This window comes from Gracilinanus agilis, chromosome 4 (genome assembly GCF_016433145.1).
Source record: "Gracilinanus agilis isolate LMUSP501 chromosome 4, AgileGrace, whole genome shotgun sequence".
NCBI lineage: Eukaryota > Metazoa > Chordata > Mammalia > Didelphimorphia > Didelphidae > Gracilinanus > Gracilinanus agilis.
In genome coordinates, this window is record NC_058133.1 from 128,086,597 (window position 1) to 128,105,857 (window position 19,261).

At 34.8% G+C, this 19,261-nt stretch overlaps 1 protein-coding gene across 1 annotated transcript in view; it reads left to right on the plus strand.

Moving 5' to 3' along the window:
* The window catches only part of IARS2 (isoleucyl-tRNA synthetase 2, mitochondrial), a 70,640-nt gene that overhangs the window by 12,636 nt on the left and 38,743 nt on the right, over positions 1-19,261 (plus strand). Inside the window, exons 3-12 of the mRNA XM_044671637.1 lie at positions 526-685; positions 3,085-3,233; positions 3,316-3,365; positions 3,456-3,565; positions 7,545-7,635; positions 8,385-8,500; positions 12,483-12,652; positions 13,873-13,963; positions 14,640-14,791; positions 18,841-19,001. Coding sequence (XP_044527572.1) covers positions 526-685; positions 3,085-3,233; positions 3,316-3,365; positions 3,456-3,565; positions 7,545-7,635; positions 8,385-8,500; positions 12,483-12,652; positions 13,873-13,963; positions 14,640-14,791; positions 18,841-19,001 — 1,250 coding nt within the window. The remainder of the gene's footprint in view (positions 1-525; positions 686-3,084; positions 3,234-3,315; positions 3,366-3,455; positions 3,566-7,544; positions 7,636-8,384; positions 8,501-12,482; positions 12,653-13,872; positions 13,964-14,639; positions 14,792-18,840; positions 19,002-19,261) is intronic.

Sequence of the window (19,261 nt, forward strand, 5' to 3'; positions counted from 1 at the left end):
GGACTTATGCCCCAAGAAGCTTCTATTCTTAGGAATAATAAAATACATTGGATCTGGCCCATATGGTTGTATATTCCTCTATTTCACCATCTACATCTCAAGTACTCTTTAGTGATAATTATGTTTAAGAAAATTTACTTTGGTAGTCATATACTCAAATTGTGAAAGACATTAAATCATTTGATATGTTGCACTTAAAGAGGGTTAAAAGAAACTTTTTAGAAAGATTTTTGGCAAGGATTAAAAGGGCTACAACAGGGGCAGTGAATACAGAGCTAGGCCTAAAGACTAGAGATCCTGGGTTCAACTTTGGCCACATAAACTTCTTAGCTGTGTGATGGGGGGCAAGTCACTTGACCCCAGTTGCCTAGCCTTTACTGCTCTTCTACCTTGGAACTAAAAGTTAAAAAAAAGGGGGGGAGGGGAAATGTAACATTTAAAAGGAATTGATTAGAAATTCCTGCTAAATCAAGATATTTAAAGGTTTAAGCATTAGGTATATTTACATTTATTGTTTTTTTATAGATCTTGAAAGACATCAGTAATCGATTCCAAATGATGAGAGGTTTAAAGGTGCATTTTGTGCCTGGTTGGGATTGCCATGGATTACCCATTGAACTAAAAGCACTTTCAGAACTTGGAGAAAAAGCTCAGAATCTTTCACCAGTGGAAATTAGAAAGAAAGGTAAATTTTTTTGTATCTTATGATTTTAAATAATGGCAAAGGTACTTGATCAAACTCAGTTATTTCTTACCAAAATTTTTTTAAAATTTACTCTATTTGTATTAAAGTTTTTTATTTAGATATTACCTTAATATATCAATTTATCCCTCTACTCTCTTAACCTACCAAAAATTATTCTGTATAGTAGAGCATTAAAAGAGATGAAAGAAAAAATTAAGCAAAACAAAACCTACACATCAGTCATGTCTGACAGTACAATCATTTCTCCTATTAACAAATGCACTTCTGATAAAACACTGCATGCTGTGCAAAATTGCACAACGAAATCACAGGGCTATTGGGAAAAATAAAAAACTTTTGTCACTGATACATTTTTAAATTCCAAGATATTACCTATTTATTTATTCACTTTTTTTAGGAGAAAAATTTTTCCATGGTTACATGATTCATGTTCTTACTACCCCCTCCCTCCCCCCCCCATAGCTAATGTGCATTTTCACTGGTTTCTTCATGTGTCATTGATCTTGTCACTGATACATTAAAAAGATGGGGGGGGGGGCACCTAGGTGGCTCCATGGATAGAGAGTTGGGCCTTGAAGAGGAGAGGTCCTAGATTCAAATCTGGTCTCAGACACTTCCCAGCTTTGTGACTCTGGGCAAGTCATAACCCCATTTGGGTAGCCCTTATTGCTCTTCTGCCTTGGAACCAATAATTACTGCTAATGCTAAAACAGAAGGAAAGGATTAAAAAAAAAGATAGGAACCTAACAAAGATAGCAACACAGTTTTAGCTATATTAAGTGATTAAGAAATATATAAGTACTACATTTAATAGTAGCTATATCTGTGGCTTTGAGGTACTCTTTGGCCTTGGGCCCTAGGTCCCCTGAAATAATTGACAACTTTGATTTAGAAAGATGCCTCATTCACAACTCTGGGGCACTGACCATTGTGGAAGTACAGAGTGAGTGATTGCAAACTAGCCCTCTGTTGCATACACCTTTTATTGCACCAGATGGTATACAGTAAATATGGGATTTTACCTTGAGAAAGGCCTGAAGTTTGGAGAAGTAGTTGTAGGGTGTTGTGCAGCTTGTGAATTATTTATTATGTAATGGCACACTTTTTTGCATTCTAACTATTCCTCACCATCGAAATGGAACATAAGGAAACTCAGTTGTTCCCTCATATAAAAATTATGTTGGAGCAAATTTGCATTTTCAAAACAGGGTTATAGCAGAACTAACTGTATATGCAGTAGTCTAGACTATAATCTTGTCCTTTGCATTGAGAGAGTGGGGAGGTACATTTTCTAAACATTTCTGGGCCTTATTTTAAAAAATATGACTGTTCTACCTTCCTCCCCCTCCTCCCCCCCACCCTCTTCCCCAGTCTAGTATTGTCAGGGTATCTAGGTGGCACAATTCTGGAATCAGGAATACTCATCTTCAGGAGTTCAAGTCTGGCCCTAGATACTAGCTCTGTGAACCTGGACAAGTTACCCTTGTTTGTCTTAGTTCCTCATCTATAATAATGATCTAGAGAAGAAAATGGCAAACCACTCCTGTGTCTTTGCCAAAAAAAACCCACAGTGGGGTCACAACAGTTGGACACGACTGAAATACTTGAATGAAAACAAATAGTACATTGAAATCTGCCAGTTAAAATTTTATGGTACTCTATAAAAAACTGCATTTTGTAAAATGTTATGATTTTCAGGAAGTATAGACCTATTAAATCAGAGTTTTGGCTCTAATGTCAATCTCTTAACTATGGGATATTGAAAGCAGGATTAAAAAACATGTATAACAGCCCAGTATTCTGGTCGTATGAACTTAGTATTTGTATTTCAGGTTCCATAAATCAGAAATGTAATATTAACATATAATATTTAAGTTAATTCCCCTGTTTTCCCCATAAGAAAAGCAAGCTTAAGAAAATTTAAATTAAACTCTTTCACATTCTCCTTTCTTTCCTCTGAAAGGATGGATGAAATCTCTTGCTTATGTGGGGAGTAATCAAGAAAAAAAAACCTCACATATAATTATACAGCTATTATTTGTATATTCTAATAATTTTTTTACTTGCAAAGAAAAGTCCTTTTCAAAGATATGGGCCAAGATCAGTTATCTTGTTATTCAGTATATATATTGAAATAGGTAATAAATGCCACCAGTTTGAACAAATTATCAAGAAACCATAACAAAGAAGGGAAATGTGTAGTAGAAATTATTTAGTGGCCTCTCTATGATTTCATTGCCACAATACCAACTTACAAATCAGATCTGTATAGACATGTATGTTAGAAGCATGTAAGCCTTGACATTTGGATAACATTTAATATAGGTTTTAAGAACTTGATTGAATTTTTTTTAAAAAGAATTAGTTATCTTTTTCAGCCAGAGCATTTGCAGAAGCAGCTATTGAAAAACAGAAGTCTGCATTTATTCGTTGGGGCATAATGGCGGACTGGAATAATTGCTACCACACATTTGATGGAAAGTATGAGGCCCAACAGTTTAAAACATTCTATCAAATGTATGCTAAGGTATTTTTATTTGATTAATTTTTAAACAGTTTAATGTGTATGTCACAAAAATACTGTTTTAATGTAATTTTATCTTCTACAGGATATGATTTATAGAGCTTATAAACCTGTATTTTGGTCTCCTTCAGCAAGGTATGTTTAATCATTGAAAACTAAAAGGGGAAAGTTTTTGAGTAAGTTCAGAGGTTTCATTTGTTAACTTAATGTTTTGAAAAATTTTAGGACTGCATTAGCTGAAGCTGAACTTGAATATAATCCCAAGCATATTAGTCGTTCTGTATATGTCAAGTTCCCACTTGTGAAACCTCCTCCTTTGCTGGCCTCTGGGTTAGGTAAGATTTATTGTAGTTATTCTGTTAAAGATATGTCATTGTGATATTTGCTGTTTCCTCACCACAGCCTGTGGTTTCTTACCTTTATAACTTTAAAAAAAAATCCATGTTTTTCCCTATGCCTAGTATAAGGATGTTATTAGAAATTAAGTCTTGTTATATTAGTTTAGAGATAAGAAGTAGAAAATCTGGCTTGAGAAAGAATTGGAGTTTGAAATAGGTCTGAGATAAGAGTGTCAGTTTCAAATGTCGACAGTGTAATGGTTTTTCTGTGTTAGTTACTCTCTCTGAGTGTGGCTGTTGCTCTGAGGGAATGACAGTTACTCTCTTCTTGGGGTGCTGGGTATAGGTGACATCTTTTCTCTCTCTCCTCACTGTCTGAGGTAGAAGGAAAGGAGGGAAAAACCTGAAGGAATTAAGTGATTTCTTTTTTCAACTTGGGAAACACCAGTGACTGTCTATTGCTGCTTCATAAATTGTTTTATCTCTGAGAAGACCAAAGGAAGACCTGGTCTTTGGTCTGGACTCTTGAGACTGCTAAGGCTCAGATTCTTAACTTGGTTCTTGCTGAGGCTCAGCCAGCTGGTCTTTGTTATTTTTATAACTTGGAGACAAAGTTAAGAATTATATACTTCTTATAAGGATAATAGTGTTAATTTATTGAAGAATAGGGAAAATTTGGGTTAATCAGATCAGGAAGGATCAGTGTAGCCTGTGGAAACAAGAGAAATTTTTCCTTGTGGAACCAGGGAGTTTTGTTTGGGTGGAGTTAGAACCCCTTAGAGTTAGAAATTCTTTTATATCCTTATATTCTCAATAAAAAGTTTATTTTTGTATAACAAGAGTCTCCTTAGTGTCCTTGTGCCTGGCCTTGAAGTGAAGTTTGCTTATGCTTCACTTCACTTATATAAACTGAAGATACTTTGTAAGCATAGCAAGCAGAGTATCTAATCAGTTTACATACATAACCAATTCATTCACCCATTATTTTTACAATTTTGACAAATTAAATAGGACAAAGAACCACAAATCTGATTTTAAAGAGCTAACTGTCAATTTGGGCAGTTGGAACTATTATCACAGCAGTGGGCCCAGTGAAGCACTAGCTAGAGCTGATAGTGTCACTGTGAGCTGAACTCTAGGTATCTCCAAAACCCATCTCCCAGTCAACTTGACTCAAAGGCTCTGTGCTCTCAAAAAAGCAGGTGAATTAGCTGCATAAAATCACCAGGGGGCTTTTTCTGTTAGATATGGCTTTTCTGCCAAATCTCTTTTTCTCTATTATACTGGATCATATACAAAATTCACTTGCCTGTGACTTTCTAATGCCATTACTCTTGACACTTCTGGAACTAATCTCTTATGTCCCTGTGCTAGTATTGGTTTTCTTGTGCTTTTACATGATGATCAAATCTTTGGCAGTTGTTTTTAAACATTTAAAAGCAAACATCAAGTAAGCTACTGCAAAGAATGATCTAATGTTAAAAGTGAATTATCTAGAGATTAAACTAGATAGAATGGAAACTCAATATGAGGAATTACTCAAGGCCAAAGGGCCAATGGCAGAAAGTAAAGAAAATGAAGCAACTAAATTAGATAAACCAACTAAATTAGAAATGGAAACTGAAGCATTAGAAAGCATACCAGCTAATATGTTTCCTTTAAGGGAGGTACCCATAGTGTCCCCAGAGCATGGTTTACTGAATCTCATATGCCACAAAAGGTTTACCCAAGCTGATATAGACAGTTTTAAGCAAAATATTCCCAAATATGAAGAAGAACCAGTGGGAGTTGTAAAGCAGTTCAAGTGCTTAGTTAAGCTTTACAATATTTATTTGGACTTTGACATCCTTATGGATGAATTATTGACAGAGGGAGAAACAGAAAATTATAGAGGACACTAATAGGAACCCCCAAATTGCCAGTTGGCCAACCATGGATCCTGGGTGGAAAGCTAACTCGTTTGCAGGGTACAGAGACTTGATTATAGCCAGGGAGGCAATAATTGAAACTGTGAAGCAAAATTCTAGACACCCAGGAACCTGGTCTAAATTTGAAAGCTTAAAATAGGAAGTGGGAGAGATTCCCTCCACTTTCCTTGATAGAATTATTGACTATGCTGAAAAATGGATTGGGTAGGATATTTTAACAGGAAAACGTAAATCATATTCACAGACAGTTTGTGAAAAATGTATGCTCTGTGATCTGAAATTATTTTTGGTGTAACTGTCCAAATTGGTTTGACATGGGTCTGACAAAATTCAGAGAATTGCTAATTATGTTTTCCAAGATGAGAAAGATAAGCAATCAGAAAAAGAAAACTATGTAATTGATAACTTAAAGAAATCAGAGAGCTTAAACAAAAACTGAAATCCAATGAAGTGCAAGAAAAAAACAGTAGCTGCACTAAGAACTTATAGACAACCCAGAAATAACTACACTCCCAGACAATATAGACAAACCCCAAAATGTTATCTTTGTGACAGACCTGGTCATCTCATATGAGAGAGTGCAGATTTAGGGGACAATTCTTTGGATAAAACTTCAGGGGAAACTGAGGCATTAGGTTTAATCGCTTTAACAGATTCAGGCAAAATGGATATGGAAATTATGGGTTTAACAACAGATTCAATAATAGGTTTAATAATGCATTACAGTATGGGAGACCAAACTATCCAAATTATTTTGATACTGGATGCTACCATAATTCACAAGTTCCAGACCTGAATTCTATGCAAGACTATATCAGAACAGGTGATCGTCCAAAATATTCCCTATACCTAGATATGATTTCCCCCCACTACTCTTTATCAGTTGAAATCTTATCTACCTTTAAGACTTTGTTTAAATGTTATCTTCTCGGAGCAGCTAGATGGTTCAGTGGATAGAGCCAGGCTTGGAGACAAAAGCTCCTAGATTAAAATTTGGCCTCAAACACTTCCTAGTAGGGCAAGTCACTTAACCCCAGTTGCCTAGCTCTTCTCTTCAGCTTTGGAACTAATACTTATTATCTATTCTAAGACAGAAAATATGGGTTTTTTTCTTTTTTTTTAATTATTTTTTTTTCTCTTTTTCCATGATTCCATGATTCATGTTGTCTCCCTCCCCCCTCCTGGAATTGACAAGCAATTCCACTGGATTATGTATGTATTGTCACTCAAAATCTATTTCTATATTGTTCATTTTTGTAATAGAGTAATCTTTTAAAACCAAAACCCCAAATCACATATCCAAATAAACAAGTGATAAATCATATTTTCTTCTGCATTTCTGCTCCCACTGATCTTTCTCTCGATTTGGATAGTGTTCTTTCTCATAAGTCCCTCAGAATTGTCCTGGATCATTTCATTGCTATTAGTAGCAAAGTCTACCACATTCGATCATCCCCTAATGTTTTAGGTACTATGTATAATGTTCTCCTGGCTCTTATTTCACTCTGCATCAGTTCATGTAGATCTTTCCAGTTCTTTCTGAAATCCTCTTGTTCATCATTTGTTATAGTACAGTAGTATTCCACCACCATCATATACCACAGTTTGTTCAGCCATTCCCCAATTAAGGAATATCACCTCAAATTCCAGTTTTTTTGCCACCTCAAAAAGCACAGCTATAAATATTTTTGTACCAATAGATCCATCCCCACTTTTTTTTATCTCTTTGGGATACAAACCTAGTAGAAGATATGTGTTTAAAAAAATGTCATCTACAACTGAACTCTTAAACATTTTGTACTTGATTCATATGCTTGTACTTTCTAGATTGCTTGTGTGTGAGTATATATACACATACATATAGAATCTTTTTTATACTTTTAGATTGCAAGCTTTTTTGGGGACAGGGTCTAGTCTGTTTCCCAGGCCTTTTTGTCCCGTTTTCCTTCCTCTAACCCCCAAGTGCTATGTAAGGTGGCTGACATACAATAGGCATATAATATACTATTTATTGGGCCATTCACAACACATTTCTTTTTCTCCTACAGATGGTTTATCGCCTGTCAGTGCAATAATCTGGACCACACAGCCGTGGACTATTCCTGCCAATCAGGCTGTTTGCTATATGCCAGAATCAAAGTATGTGTTGTGATTCTGTTTTATCCATATTTGATGGTAACACATTCAATGTATAAAATCTTAAAATCTACTGGATACTATTTTCTAGGTTACGATGCAAACTTGCTTATAGGTTTATTTAATTTCTTATAATATTGTAAGTTTTCTCTTTATCAGTTGTTATTAGGAAGGAATAGGGAAAGGACCTGGATCTTTGATTTCATTGGTTTTAGGAAACTCTTTTGTGAGGAAGCTTCTCCCAGCCCAATTCAACACTTCCATGCAACTTTCAGTCTTGTGGAGTTGCCTAGAATAGAGGTGTGTCATATAGCCCCCAGGTCATACCTGGCTCACAGCCCTCCCTAGTGCAGCCCAGATAGATTACAGTGGAATTGAGAAATATTTAACAAAATAAAATACAAGAAAACATGAACAATCATACATTTTAAAATTAAGTCAACAAGTGGCCCACAGGAATTCTTATGCATAGAATGGTGACTCCTGTATCTCTTGGAATTTGACCAAAGGCACTGGCCTGGAGCTCTGAGAGGTTAAGTAACTCACCTGAGGTCCCATAGCCATTGTGTCAGATCTAGGCTTGAGCCCTGATTATTTAGGCTCTGAAACTGGTGCTCTCTGCTGTGGCAGGCTAGGCAACAATGAATATATTATATAATTAGGGAAAGATTGGAAGGTACTGGCTTCTCTAGAGGCTATCAGTGACTTCTTGTTTTATTACTACTAATAAGACTTCTAATATTTTCCTCTAGGTATTCCATTGTCAAATGTGCCAACTCTGGAGAATTTTATATAGTGGGTGCTGATAAAGTACAATCTACAGCTACTGCTTTGGAAACAAAATTTGAGGTTATTTCAACATTTTTAGGTAAAGATTGCTAATTGGAACATTATCTTCATCAGTTACATATTGATTTGAATGTAAAGCTTTTGCTTTTCACTTTTCAAAAATGATGGACATTGTCTTTCTCTTATAGGAGCTTGGCTTCTAGCAAGTAATATTTAAAGTGATATTTAAAAAAGAACATCTATTTGTTAGATGTATGTAAAATATAGAAATACTTATAAAATAAGTGAAAGTTACATGCATGTTTACATAACTAATGGAATTTCTTTAAGATACACACACACACACACAAAGTACACAGAAACTGCTGAAAACATATTTAATACTTTTAAAGAGAAATTACATTTTTGAAAGTCAAAATTTTGATTGTGGAGAAAATGAATGAGTTCTAGAAAGCATACCAAAAGCAACTCTCAACCAAAATGATACAACCAAATTATAAATAGCCGTAATTTGGACGTTTGAGCTTAGAAGACCTAAAGAGTTGGTGACCTTATATGGTAAATAAAATGTAAGTAATACTGGATAACATCTAAAGACTGCTAGATAATAACTTTTTTTGAAGACTAGAAAAAAAATGTGTCATTGGTTTAAAAAAAACCTAATTTCTCAAACAAAAACCTTACATGAGTTCAAGAAAAATGAAAGGGACTCAACTAGGAAATGTGACATCTTCAATAAAAAGGATGATGAAAAATTTTTATAAGAAAAGTAACAGATATCAGATTCCTTGAATTTGGGGACAGCAAATAATTCTTTAAATATATGGAAGATAGGTGTTCCTTAAATATGTGAAAAACAAAGTCAATTAGAAATTCATTGAGGTCTCATGATTAGTCATTGAAAATAGTTAATTTTGATGAAGTGAGAGAACTCCATGAATTCTTTGCTTCTCTCTTTTCTAAAGATATTCATACGAATTCCTTTTTAGAAGTTATGCTGTCCTTATCAACAAACTAGCTATAAATTATTCACAAGCTTGATACCATTAACCCAATAGGGAAGAAGTCAGTAATAAAATTGTAGGTATATTGATGTAACTGTCAACATTATTTTTAAATGGTCATTGTGTAAAGAGACAGTTGTCGGGTTGTTTGCATGGATTCGATCTATCAGATTACTAAAGGGAAATCTTTGAAAGTTCAAAAGAATGTATCTCACTTCCTTAGCTTGAAAACTGGTAGGAATAGTGTGAATAATTGTCTTCAGCAAGTATAATCTATGTGAAGAAAATCAGTATGGTTCCTGTAAAAGAAATCTTGCCTGAGTTGATTATTTGAGGGAATAAATAGGTATCAGAACAAGGGAAAACAACAGACTTAATTTGTTGATCATGTTCAGAAGCTTTTGTTTTTATTAATGAATTTTATCTTTTAAACTCTTACCTCCCATCTTAGAATCAATACTATGTATTGGTTCCAAGGTAGATAGAAGAGTGGTAAGGGTTAGGCAATGGGGGTTAAGTGACTTGCCCAGGGTTACACAGCTAGGAAGTGTCTGAGGCCAGATTTGAACCCACGACCTCTTGTCTCTAGGCCTGACTCTCAATCCACTAAGCTACCCAGCTGCCCCCAATAATGAATTTTTAAAAGTGGTTTGTCACAGGATTGTGAGATGTGGTTCAGTGTTGGCGAAGGCATGGCATGCATGCAAAGCTGGCACTCAGGGAGCTGCTCTGTTCCCAGTGCCTGAGGACATTTTTTGAATGCTAAACCCTCCCAAAGTGAGCACTTCCTCCCTCTGCTCTTTGGGGTAATATGGGCAGCTTGAAATTGCAGTCTAAGCACGTGAATTTGAAAACCTTCACCAGCACTGATGTAGTTTGATATACATGAAGAATTAGTTTAGGGATAAGAAAAGAAAGAGTAAATATGAATAAGCACTTTCTTGGATGAACAAATGTGAATTGTGGGTCATATATCCATTACATGTTGTCAGGAAAAGTGTATCCATAAGGTAGTGAAATGCCAACCTAACATATTGAGAGTGTGTTTGTCAAATGGAATTCAGTGTATGCACATAAAAGATAATTCTTTTAGGGAAAAATAATTTAAAATGTTGTTTTGACATGAGTGGTTATATGGTATCAGTCATTTATTAGAAAAATAGACTAGCAGCCATTAATAGTCTGTTTATTAAAACCATCAATCCAATGGAAATTAATGAATGAATGAACATTTAAGTGCTTACTGTGTGCCAAACTAAGGGTTTCAGATTCAAATAGAAAAAAAACTAGACAAACCCTGCCCTCAAAGGGCTCACATTCTACTTGGGAGAGAGAAAATAAAAGAGACAGTTCATATACCAAACAGATGGAATGGCCTGGAAGTCCTAAGTGTTAAAGGAACAAATAGTAAGGCCTGGAGGTCCTTAGATTATTTCAGTAATTAGAATGGCAGTGCTCAGAGTAGGGCAGATGGTGAGATGTGGAGGTTCTTAGAAAACACCATATCATTAGAATGTGTGAAATTAATAACTGCCATCTTATTCAAACTCTATGAACAGCCATACATCTCTAGCAAAGGAGAAGGAAAGAGGAAAACCTGCCTCCAGTAGACAGAATTGATGATCCTGTTGGGGGGAGGAAGGAAGGATTGGATGTCCTCCTGTACTTGGTGCTCCCCTCTAGGATGGTCCTCAATGGAAGGGAGAAAGGGAAGGTAAAAGGATTAAGTCATTCCTGTGGTGGTGTGGTGGTTACTTTTCCCAGGACTTTGCAGGTCTAAAAGGCATCAAGGTGCTAAATAGCATCAGGAAGGCTGCCCTTTACCAAGAAAAGAGGATCATTCATTCTTTCATTCACCAAGCAGGATTTATTAAAATTAAATGCTCCATTGATGGCATTGCTTTTGTTTACTAGACAGAGAGACAAAAATAACACAGTGCCTAGGACAAAATAAAACTTAGTAAATGGTTGTTGACTATCTTAAATGAAGGCAGTTCTTTTCTCCCAAGCTGCTTAAAATTATGTGCAATTACAGCCTGTAATGTTTCTGCGCTTTCTTCTGCTGCAGTGGTGCCCAATACCAATGTAAATACGGTCCACTAAACTGCACATAAAGATCCCCATAGTCTGCATAATTACTTAAGAAAACACAAGTATACACACATGTATATATGTGTGCATGTGTTTGTATATATAAAATTATTATGAGCACACCAACAGATTTAAAACCATCAAGAATTATGTTTTCGTTTAGTTTGGGCTACACATATGAGTATTGAGGGTTTCATATGGCTGGAATGCAGAGTGTTTGACACCTTTGGGCCAACTATGCTTCAATAAAGGCTCAGTGAAGCTGAAATGCATCCAAAAAGACTGCTAAAATCATTAACAGATATCAAGATGGATGAAAAGAAATGATTAGTTTGGAAAATGGTTTTAAGTTTAAGGCATATCTTGCCAAGTCTTATGGAACTAGGTAATTAAAAGTATGCTTTATTCTTTCTCCTTCCTCACCTCTACTATTCCCCCTGATTTTTAAAGGCATAGTTTTAATATAAATTTCATAAATTAATGCTTTAAACATCAGAGTAGGCTTATAGAATTTATTATCCTAAAAATGGTATAGGCAGCAGATACAAGTAATTTTACAAAAGATTTAGGTAAATTTAGGAGTTAGAATTAAAAAGGAAAACTCATGTTGTTGGGTTATGGATCTAATCTTTTGAGGTAATTTCCAGGAGTAGAGGTGAGTATGGGCCGAGATTCATATTGAAATAATTCAATGTATTATTTCTTACGTATGTATAATTCATATAGCAGGAAGGTTATCAGCAATATGCTATTCCTGTAACTCTAATCAGTATGCTGTTCCCCTAATCTTGTACCATGTTCAAAGCACAGAAAAGTACTAAGTTCCTTCTATGTATTCTGCCAGGCAGTGAGGCCAGAAGTATGACACAAACCCTGCTCTCAGAGAGTTTAGGATCTCATAGGAAGAAAGTTTCAAAAGAACGTCTGAATCTAAAAATTCCTAATGGTTATCTTCTCTCCTTTCAGGAGCTGATTTAGAAAGTGGTTCTTGTGCGCATCCTACAATTGCTGACAAAGTCTCTCCGTTCTTACCTGCTAATCATGTGACTATGTCGAAAGGTACAGGCTTGGTTCACACAGCTCCGGCTCATGGGATGGAAGATTACAGTGTGGCTTCCATACACAAGCTGCCCACGGTAGCGTTTCTTGTTCTTTTTTTTTTTTTTTAAGAGGGAGGAGTGAGGAAGAATAGCTGTTTTTATGCTTACATCAAATTAACATAATTCATTTTGACTACCTTATATTGTAATTTATTCCTTTTTCAGGCAGTCCTAACTCTTTCATTTATCACTTGTACTTTCCCTTCTTGGGATCTCATTTTCTGAATCTTCAAGATATGAGTTGAACTAGATAACATTTTGTGAAATTATAAAAATTAAGAATTGTTGAACTTGAAATTGTATAGTAAAACCTTGCTATTGGGGGCTAATTGTGAAAGACCGTATATCATAGATATACAGCTGGGAAAAATCTCACTAGCCTTTTACTCTAACCCCCTTCCTTGACAGAAAAGGAAACAGATCTAGGGGATTAAGTGACTTGTTCCAGAGTACATAGGAAGTAAATGTCACAGGTAAAGTTTGAACCTAGATCATCTGGTCTTAAGAGTAAGTGCTTTTTTAAGTATATCAGCTACCTTTAACTCAGTTTCAGTTACTTAAAAGGGTCATTTCAAATATTCACTTGAAAAGGATTATAGTTTTATTACTTTAAAGATATTAACAATATTCTTAAGCAGAGACCTTTTCTCAGCTATCTTAATATCTAAGGGATACTTCCAGTTAGTATTTTTTTGGAATGGAGATGATCCTAAGTCATTTAAATGTAATGTGTAAACAATAAGTTTAAGTAATATAAGTATTCTTTTTGTAATTTTGTTTGCAGTATTTAGAAAACAAATTTTAAAGTAAATCTTAGTCTAGTACTTGTCTAAATTACTATGAATTTTGTATTGGTGCAATCTAAATCAGAATTTCAGACTATTACCCAGGAGGACTTTAAAAATGATTTCTTATCCCTCATTTCGTAGATGAAACTCTGTTCTGACATTTTGTTGTTTGAACTAAAAAGGAATATATATATATATATATATTTGTAGATGAAACTCTTCTGACATTTTGTTGTTTGAACTAAAAAGGAATATATATGTATATTATACATATATATGTATACATACACACACCTTTGTTCTACAGATTTGTTTCTAAACATAAGTTGAATTTATGTAATTGGGACTAAAAAGTATCTTATCAAAAGTTTTCACTCTAGAATGAGAATTAGTTATGAGACATAATTATGTAGTTTTTGTGCTGATATTTTAACATTTTGTTTTAATTGACTAAAATGAAACTTTTAGGATTGTTTGGTGGATGAAAATGGGATTTTCACAGAAGCTGCAGGAAGTGAACTTCAGAACAAGAATGTACTTGAAGAAGGAGTTGATATTGGTCAGTATTTTCTCAGTTTAAGTAATCTAAGTATGTTCTGTGGGCAACAAGTACAAGTAGCATCTCTATCTCTTTTCTTTTGATCTTCAGTTTTGTAACTTGAGATGACTCTTTCCTGAAGAAAGAAAAATTGTTAAATGGTTTATCTAAATTTATTTTGTCAAGCAGCATACTTCTGTATGTTTTTAACCGAGTCTACTTAGTTGCAATGTTTCATGCACAAGATTGTGTGACGCGATAGATTCGTGGAAGAGATTTGGTAAAGAAACCACTTTCCTTAAACTAAAACACAAATAAACTTGGTGGTTTCTAGGATTCCAAAAGACTTTCTAGATTGATATAGTGGACTAGCCTTGTGGGTCTTATGATTCCTTGTAGCCACTTGACCCTCATTTTTGCTTTCAACTAAAGAGGTGACCATTTCCACTGTGTGAAATATTAATTGTTGAACCTCTTACCTGTCCAGACTTTTCACCCTTTTTTTTCCTGAAAGAGTAACTTTTTTCTATCAGGGGTTCCATAGGCTCTGATTTTTATATCAGCATAGTAGGTGCCTTGGGTGGTAGCAACTACTAGCTGGGGAATAGTTGAAGGGGTTCTTGCTTAAGAGGTTTTAGAGTGCATTGTATCATATGTTATCATATCTAACTTAGAAATTTCATTTGTTTTTTATTAGTCATAAAGATGCTTGAATCTACCAAGACTTTGCTAAAGGAGGAGCAACTTACACACAGTTATCCCTATGACTGGAGGACAAAGAAACCTGTGATTATTCGCCCTAGCATGCAGTGGTTTATAAAGATAGAAAATATGTTTGCTACAGCCCAGGTACCAGACTTAAATCACTCACTTTATAAGTATAGGATTGACCCTACATTCAGGCATATGTACACAGATAGTCATTGAAAGAACTTATTTCATTTGTACTTGCTTGTATTCATAGAATCATAAAATCATTGAAGCTTAAAGTTTGATATGATCTTCAAGATCATTTATTCTATAATCTTATTTTATGAATGGCTAAGGTTATGTAATATGGGCTGGGTTTGCACAGCTAGTTGGTTAGTCACAAGAACTTTTTTTATTGTACTGCTATATACATATACGGGACAGCTGGGTGGCTCAGTGGATTGAGAGCCAGGCCTAGAGACTGGAGGTCCTAGGTTCAAGTCCGGCCTCGGACACTTCCAGCTGTGTGACCTTGGGCAAGTCACTTGACCCCTATTGCCCACCCTTACCACTCCTGGGCCAAGGACGGTCCCTAGCCCGGATGAAAAAGGAGGAGGGTTGGGCATGGGGCTAGCAACCCCACCCTTTAAAAACTACATCTGCTAAAGAAACTGCAACCTAAAGTAGAGGCAGCTAGGCTAGCTCAGTGGATTGAGAGCCAGGCCTAGAGACGAAAGGTCCTAGGTTCAAATCTGGCCTCAGACACTTCCCAGCTATGTGACCCTGAGCGACTGTGTGACCCATGACCCATTGCCTACTGGTTGTGGCCCTATGCTCCTAGAATGGAGTCCCAGGATAAAAAAAATATATATATACATATACACAGCTACATGAAATGATATCAGGAATAAAAACAAAAAGGAGCTGCTCTTTGTTAAATGAAATATAGGTTAAAACTGAAGTACTTACTATATTGAACAATTATTCTCATTCTTGGAATTTCATACTTAGGAAAAATTAATTTTCATTGTAATCAGATAATTTTGAATTCATGAAGCATATATAAACATCATGAAACATTTCATTTGTTATATTTTTTATTATTTTTAGCACTCACATTAAAAAATTTTGATTATTGAATTCTCTCTCTTCTGACTCCTCACCTACTTATTGACAAGACAAGCAGTATGCCAGTTAGACATGTGAAATTATGCAAAATATGTTTCCAAATTAGCCAGTGTAGCCAAAAAAAGTGAAAAAATGCTTCAGTTTATACTCAGGAGTTCATCAATTCTTTTTCTAGGGGTTGATGGCATTTTTTTATCGTGGTCCTTTGGAATTGTCTTGGATCATTGTCTTGTTTAGCATTCCCAAGTCTTTTGCAATTTATCATCATTACAATATTGCTGTTACTTTGTATATTTCTTCCTAGAGCATTTTAGTAGTCAAATTCTAAAAAATTTCAAATTGAAATGCTGCATTGCAGTGGGACTCACTGTTTCTAATGAAGTATGTATTATTCAGTTTTGAACATGCAAATTAGTTTATCGGTTGGTTTAAAGCCCTATATGTTTTGGGTACTATTTTAAAATAGAAAAAGACCCTGTTACTGTTGGCCAATTCCCTGTTATTGTTTTGATCTCCTTTTGGTTTTAGGGATTTGAGCATCTTTGACTTAGCATGAATCCCACCTGAATTTGATTAAAAGGTTAGTCTCAAATTAGGATATAGAGAAAATGGAATCTATAGTTATATTAAGTGATCATTATAATATGGGTCCCTATTCATTTCATCCTTTCATAGATGTGTGAAGTTAAAGTAGGGAAATGGAATCCCCCCCCCACCCCCCCCATTGAGGGCAATTGTCCTATATTTAAAAAAAATCAAGGGGCAGCTGGGTGGCTCAGTGGATTGAGAGCCAGGTCCAGAGACGAGAGGTCCTGGGTTCAAATCTGTCCTCAGACACTTCCTAGCTGTATGACCCTGAGCAAGTCACTTAACCCTCACTACCTAGCTCTTACCACTCTTTTGCCTTAGAATCAATAAAGTATTGATTCTAGAAGGGTTGTTTTGTTTTGTTTTGTTTTGTTTTAAGAAAAAAATCACTTGATATTTACATAAGTTAAAAAAAGATATTAAAAAAAATTTTTAGATAAGTATAAAATGTCTCACATATTCTCTTCAAATTAATAGTAGGAAACCTAAAACAAACAATAAAAAGTTTTATAGTTGAATGTTAAAGAAAAGCAAGATTAGGGGCAGTCACATTGGTTAACATTGCCATCTTGTGGCTTTGTGGGGTGTTGCAATTGAACACAAATAATTTTTTTACAGCTAAATTGAATTGTCCTGTGGGTTGCGTGAAATAAAGTTGAGGGCTAATGTTTCTCTGTCTCATATGAAAGGAGAAACTCTTAGGAAAAGGAATTTGTGTACACTATTTTTTGTATTTTTTTTTTTTTGTATTTTTTTTTAATATTTTTAAACCCTTAACTTCTGCGTATTAGTTCCTTGGTGGAAGAGTGGTAAGGGTAGGCAATGGGGGTCAAGTGACTTGCCCAAGGTCACACAGCTGGGAAGTGTCTGAGGCCAGATTTGAACCTAGGACCTTCCGTCTCTAGGCCTGGCTCTCAATCCACTGAGCTACCCAGCTGCCCCAATGTGTACACTATTTTTTAAAACAAGTTCTTAACCTGGGGTCCTCAGTCCCCTTAGTGGTCCATGAACAAGTTTCATGAGTTCTCTCAACTTGGAGGGGAAATTACATCTTTATTATCATTAATTTCTAACTGATAACTTAGCATCTCTTCCACCTATGATTTAAAAAAAATCATTTTGAGAACTAGTCTGTCAGGAGAGCCTATGATATAAGGGTAAAGAATACTTGCTTTGAGGGGACAGCTAGGTAGCTCAGTGGATTGAAAGCCAGCCCAGAGAGGGAGGTCCTGGATTCAAATCTTGCCTCAGACACATCTTAGCTGTGTGATCCTGGGCAAGTCACTTAACTCCCATTGCCTAGTCCTTATTCCTTTTTTTGCCTTGTAACCAAAATATAGTATTGATTCTAATATGGAAGGTAAAGGTTTAAAAATAAAAAAGAATACTTTCTTTAAAATATCAAATTGACTGATAGTTTCTTCAAGATTGTACTAATTTTTTTTCTGTTTTGTTTTTCATAAGTTTATAGATATTTTAATTTTATGTCATGTACATTTCTTATATCCCCTCCCCTTCCCAAAGAGTCCTCCTCTATTATAAAAATAAAATAGAGAGGGGAAAACAATTGAGTATAACTAATCAACATATCAAATAAGAATATTCTGTGCAGTCTTCCATACCCATACTCTCTTGCCTCTTGAAAGAAGGGAGGATGAGGAGGTGCCTTCTCATGTCTCTTCTTTGGGGCCAAGCTTTGTCATTAAAATTTCATCAGCACTTGATGGTTTTATTATTGTTTTTTCCCTTTAGATTGTTTTCATTCTATATCATGTTTTCCTAGTTCTGTTTACTTTGCTTTTGTATCAGTTCTTAAACCTTTCCATGCTTCTCCATGTCCATCATATTCATCATTTTATTGTATAGTTATGTTCCATTATATTTTAATTTCAGGTTGCTTTCCAGAATGGATGTACTAATTCTCATCTCCACCAACAGTTCCTAAGTGTACATATTTCTGTAAACCTATTCAGTGCTAACTCTAATCTCCTCTTTTGCCCTATTTGTGAATTTTCTGAGATAAACTGTATAGTTACTTTGATTTACATTTCTTTTAGGAATAGAGATTTGGATTATTCTTTCATATAGTTGTTTAACTATAAGAGTTTATGATTATTCTTTTGAAAACTGTTGATATCCTTTAACTGTATAGTGTTTTTTTATGATTGAAATAATAGATTCAATTAATTTTTTTTGCTATTAATGAAGATTAATAGTAGGTCTTAATGTATTCTATTTTGATTTAGTTTTTTTACAAATTAATGTTATAATCTGTGATAAATGCTTCATGTCTCTTTGAGATTATCACTTAATGGGTTCCCATTGTAAACATCTGGAAAAATGTTAGTTTCCTATCCTAGTTTTTTTATAAAATTACTTATTTCTTATCATGATCCCAGTAACCCAATACAATGCATTTTTAGTTATGTTGATTAATATGATTCAATTTAGAGACCTTTCCTCATTATACTTGTTTTGTAAACTTATTGTAGGAATCATTAAAAAAGGTGAAGTTTTTTCCTGCATCTGCAATGAATAGTATGGTGGACACAATGGAGAGACGACCATTTTGGTGTATCTCAAGGCAAAGGTCTTGGGGTGTTCCAATTCCTGTGTTCCATCACAAGACAAAAGATGAAATCTTGATCAACAGGTAGAAACTTTTTATATGTTATATAACATTTTAGTGAGTTAAATATTTTTTAAAAAAGGAAAAATGTTTTTTAGCTTCCCTGATTTTTGTTTTTTATATTATTTGGAATAAATTATACAATTTTTGCTTTGTTTTCTCTGAGTAATTATCAAAATATTTTTCCTCTGTCATGGTTTCAGTTGTTATAAAATTAGATTTACCCAAAACTAGGTGATCTTATGCCTAGCAACTACCTGTTTCTTTTTTAGGGATACCTCCAT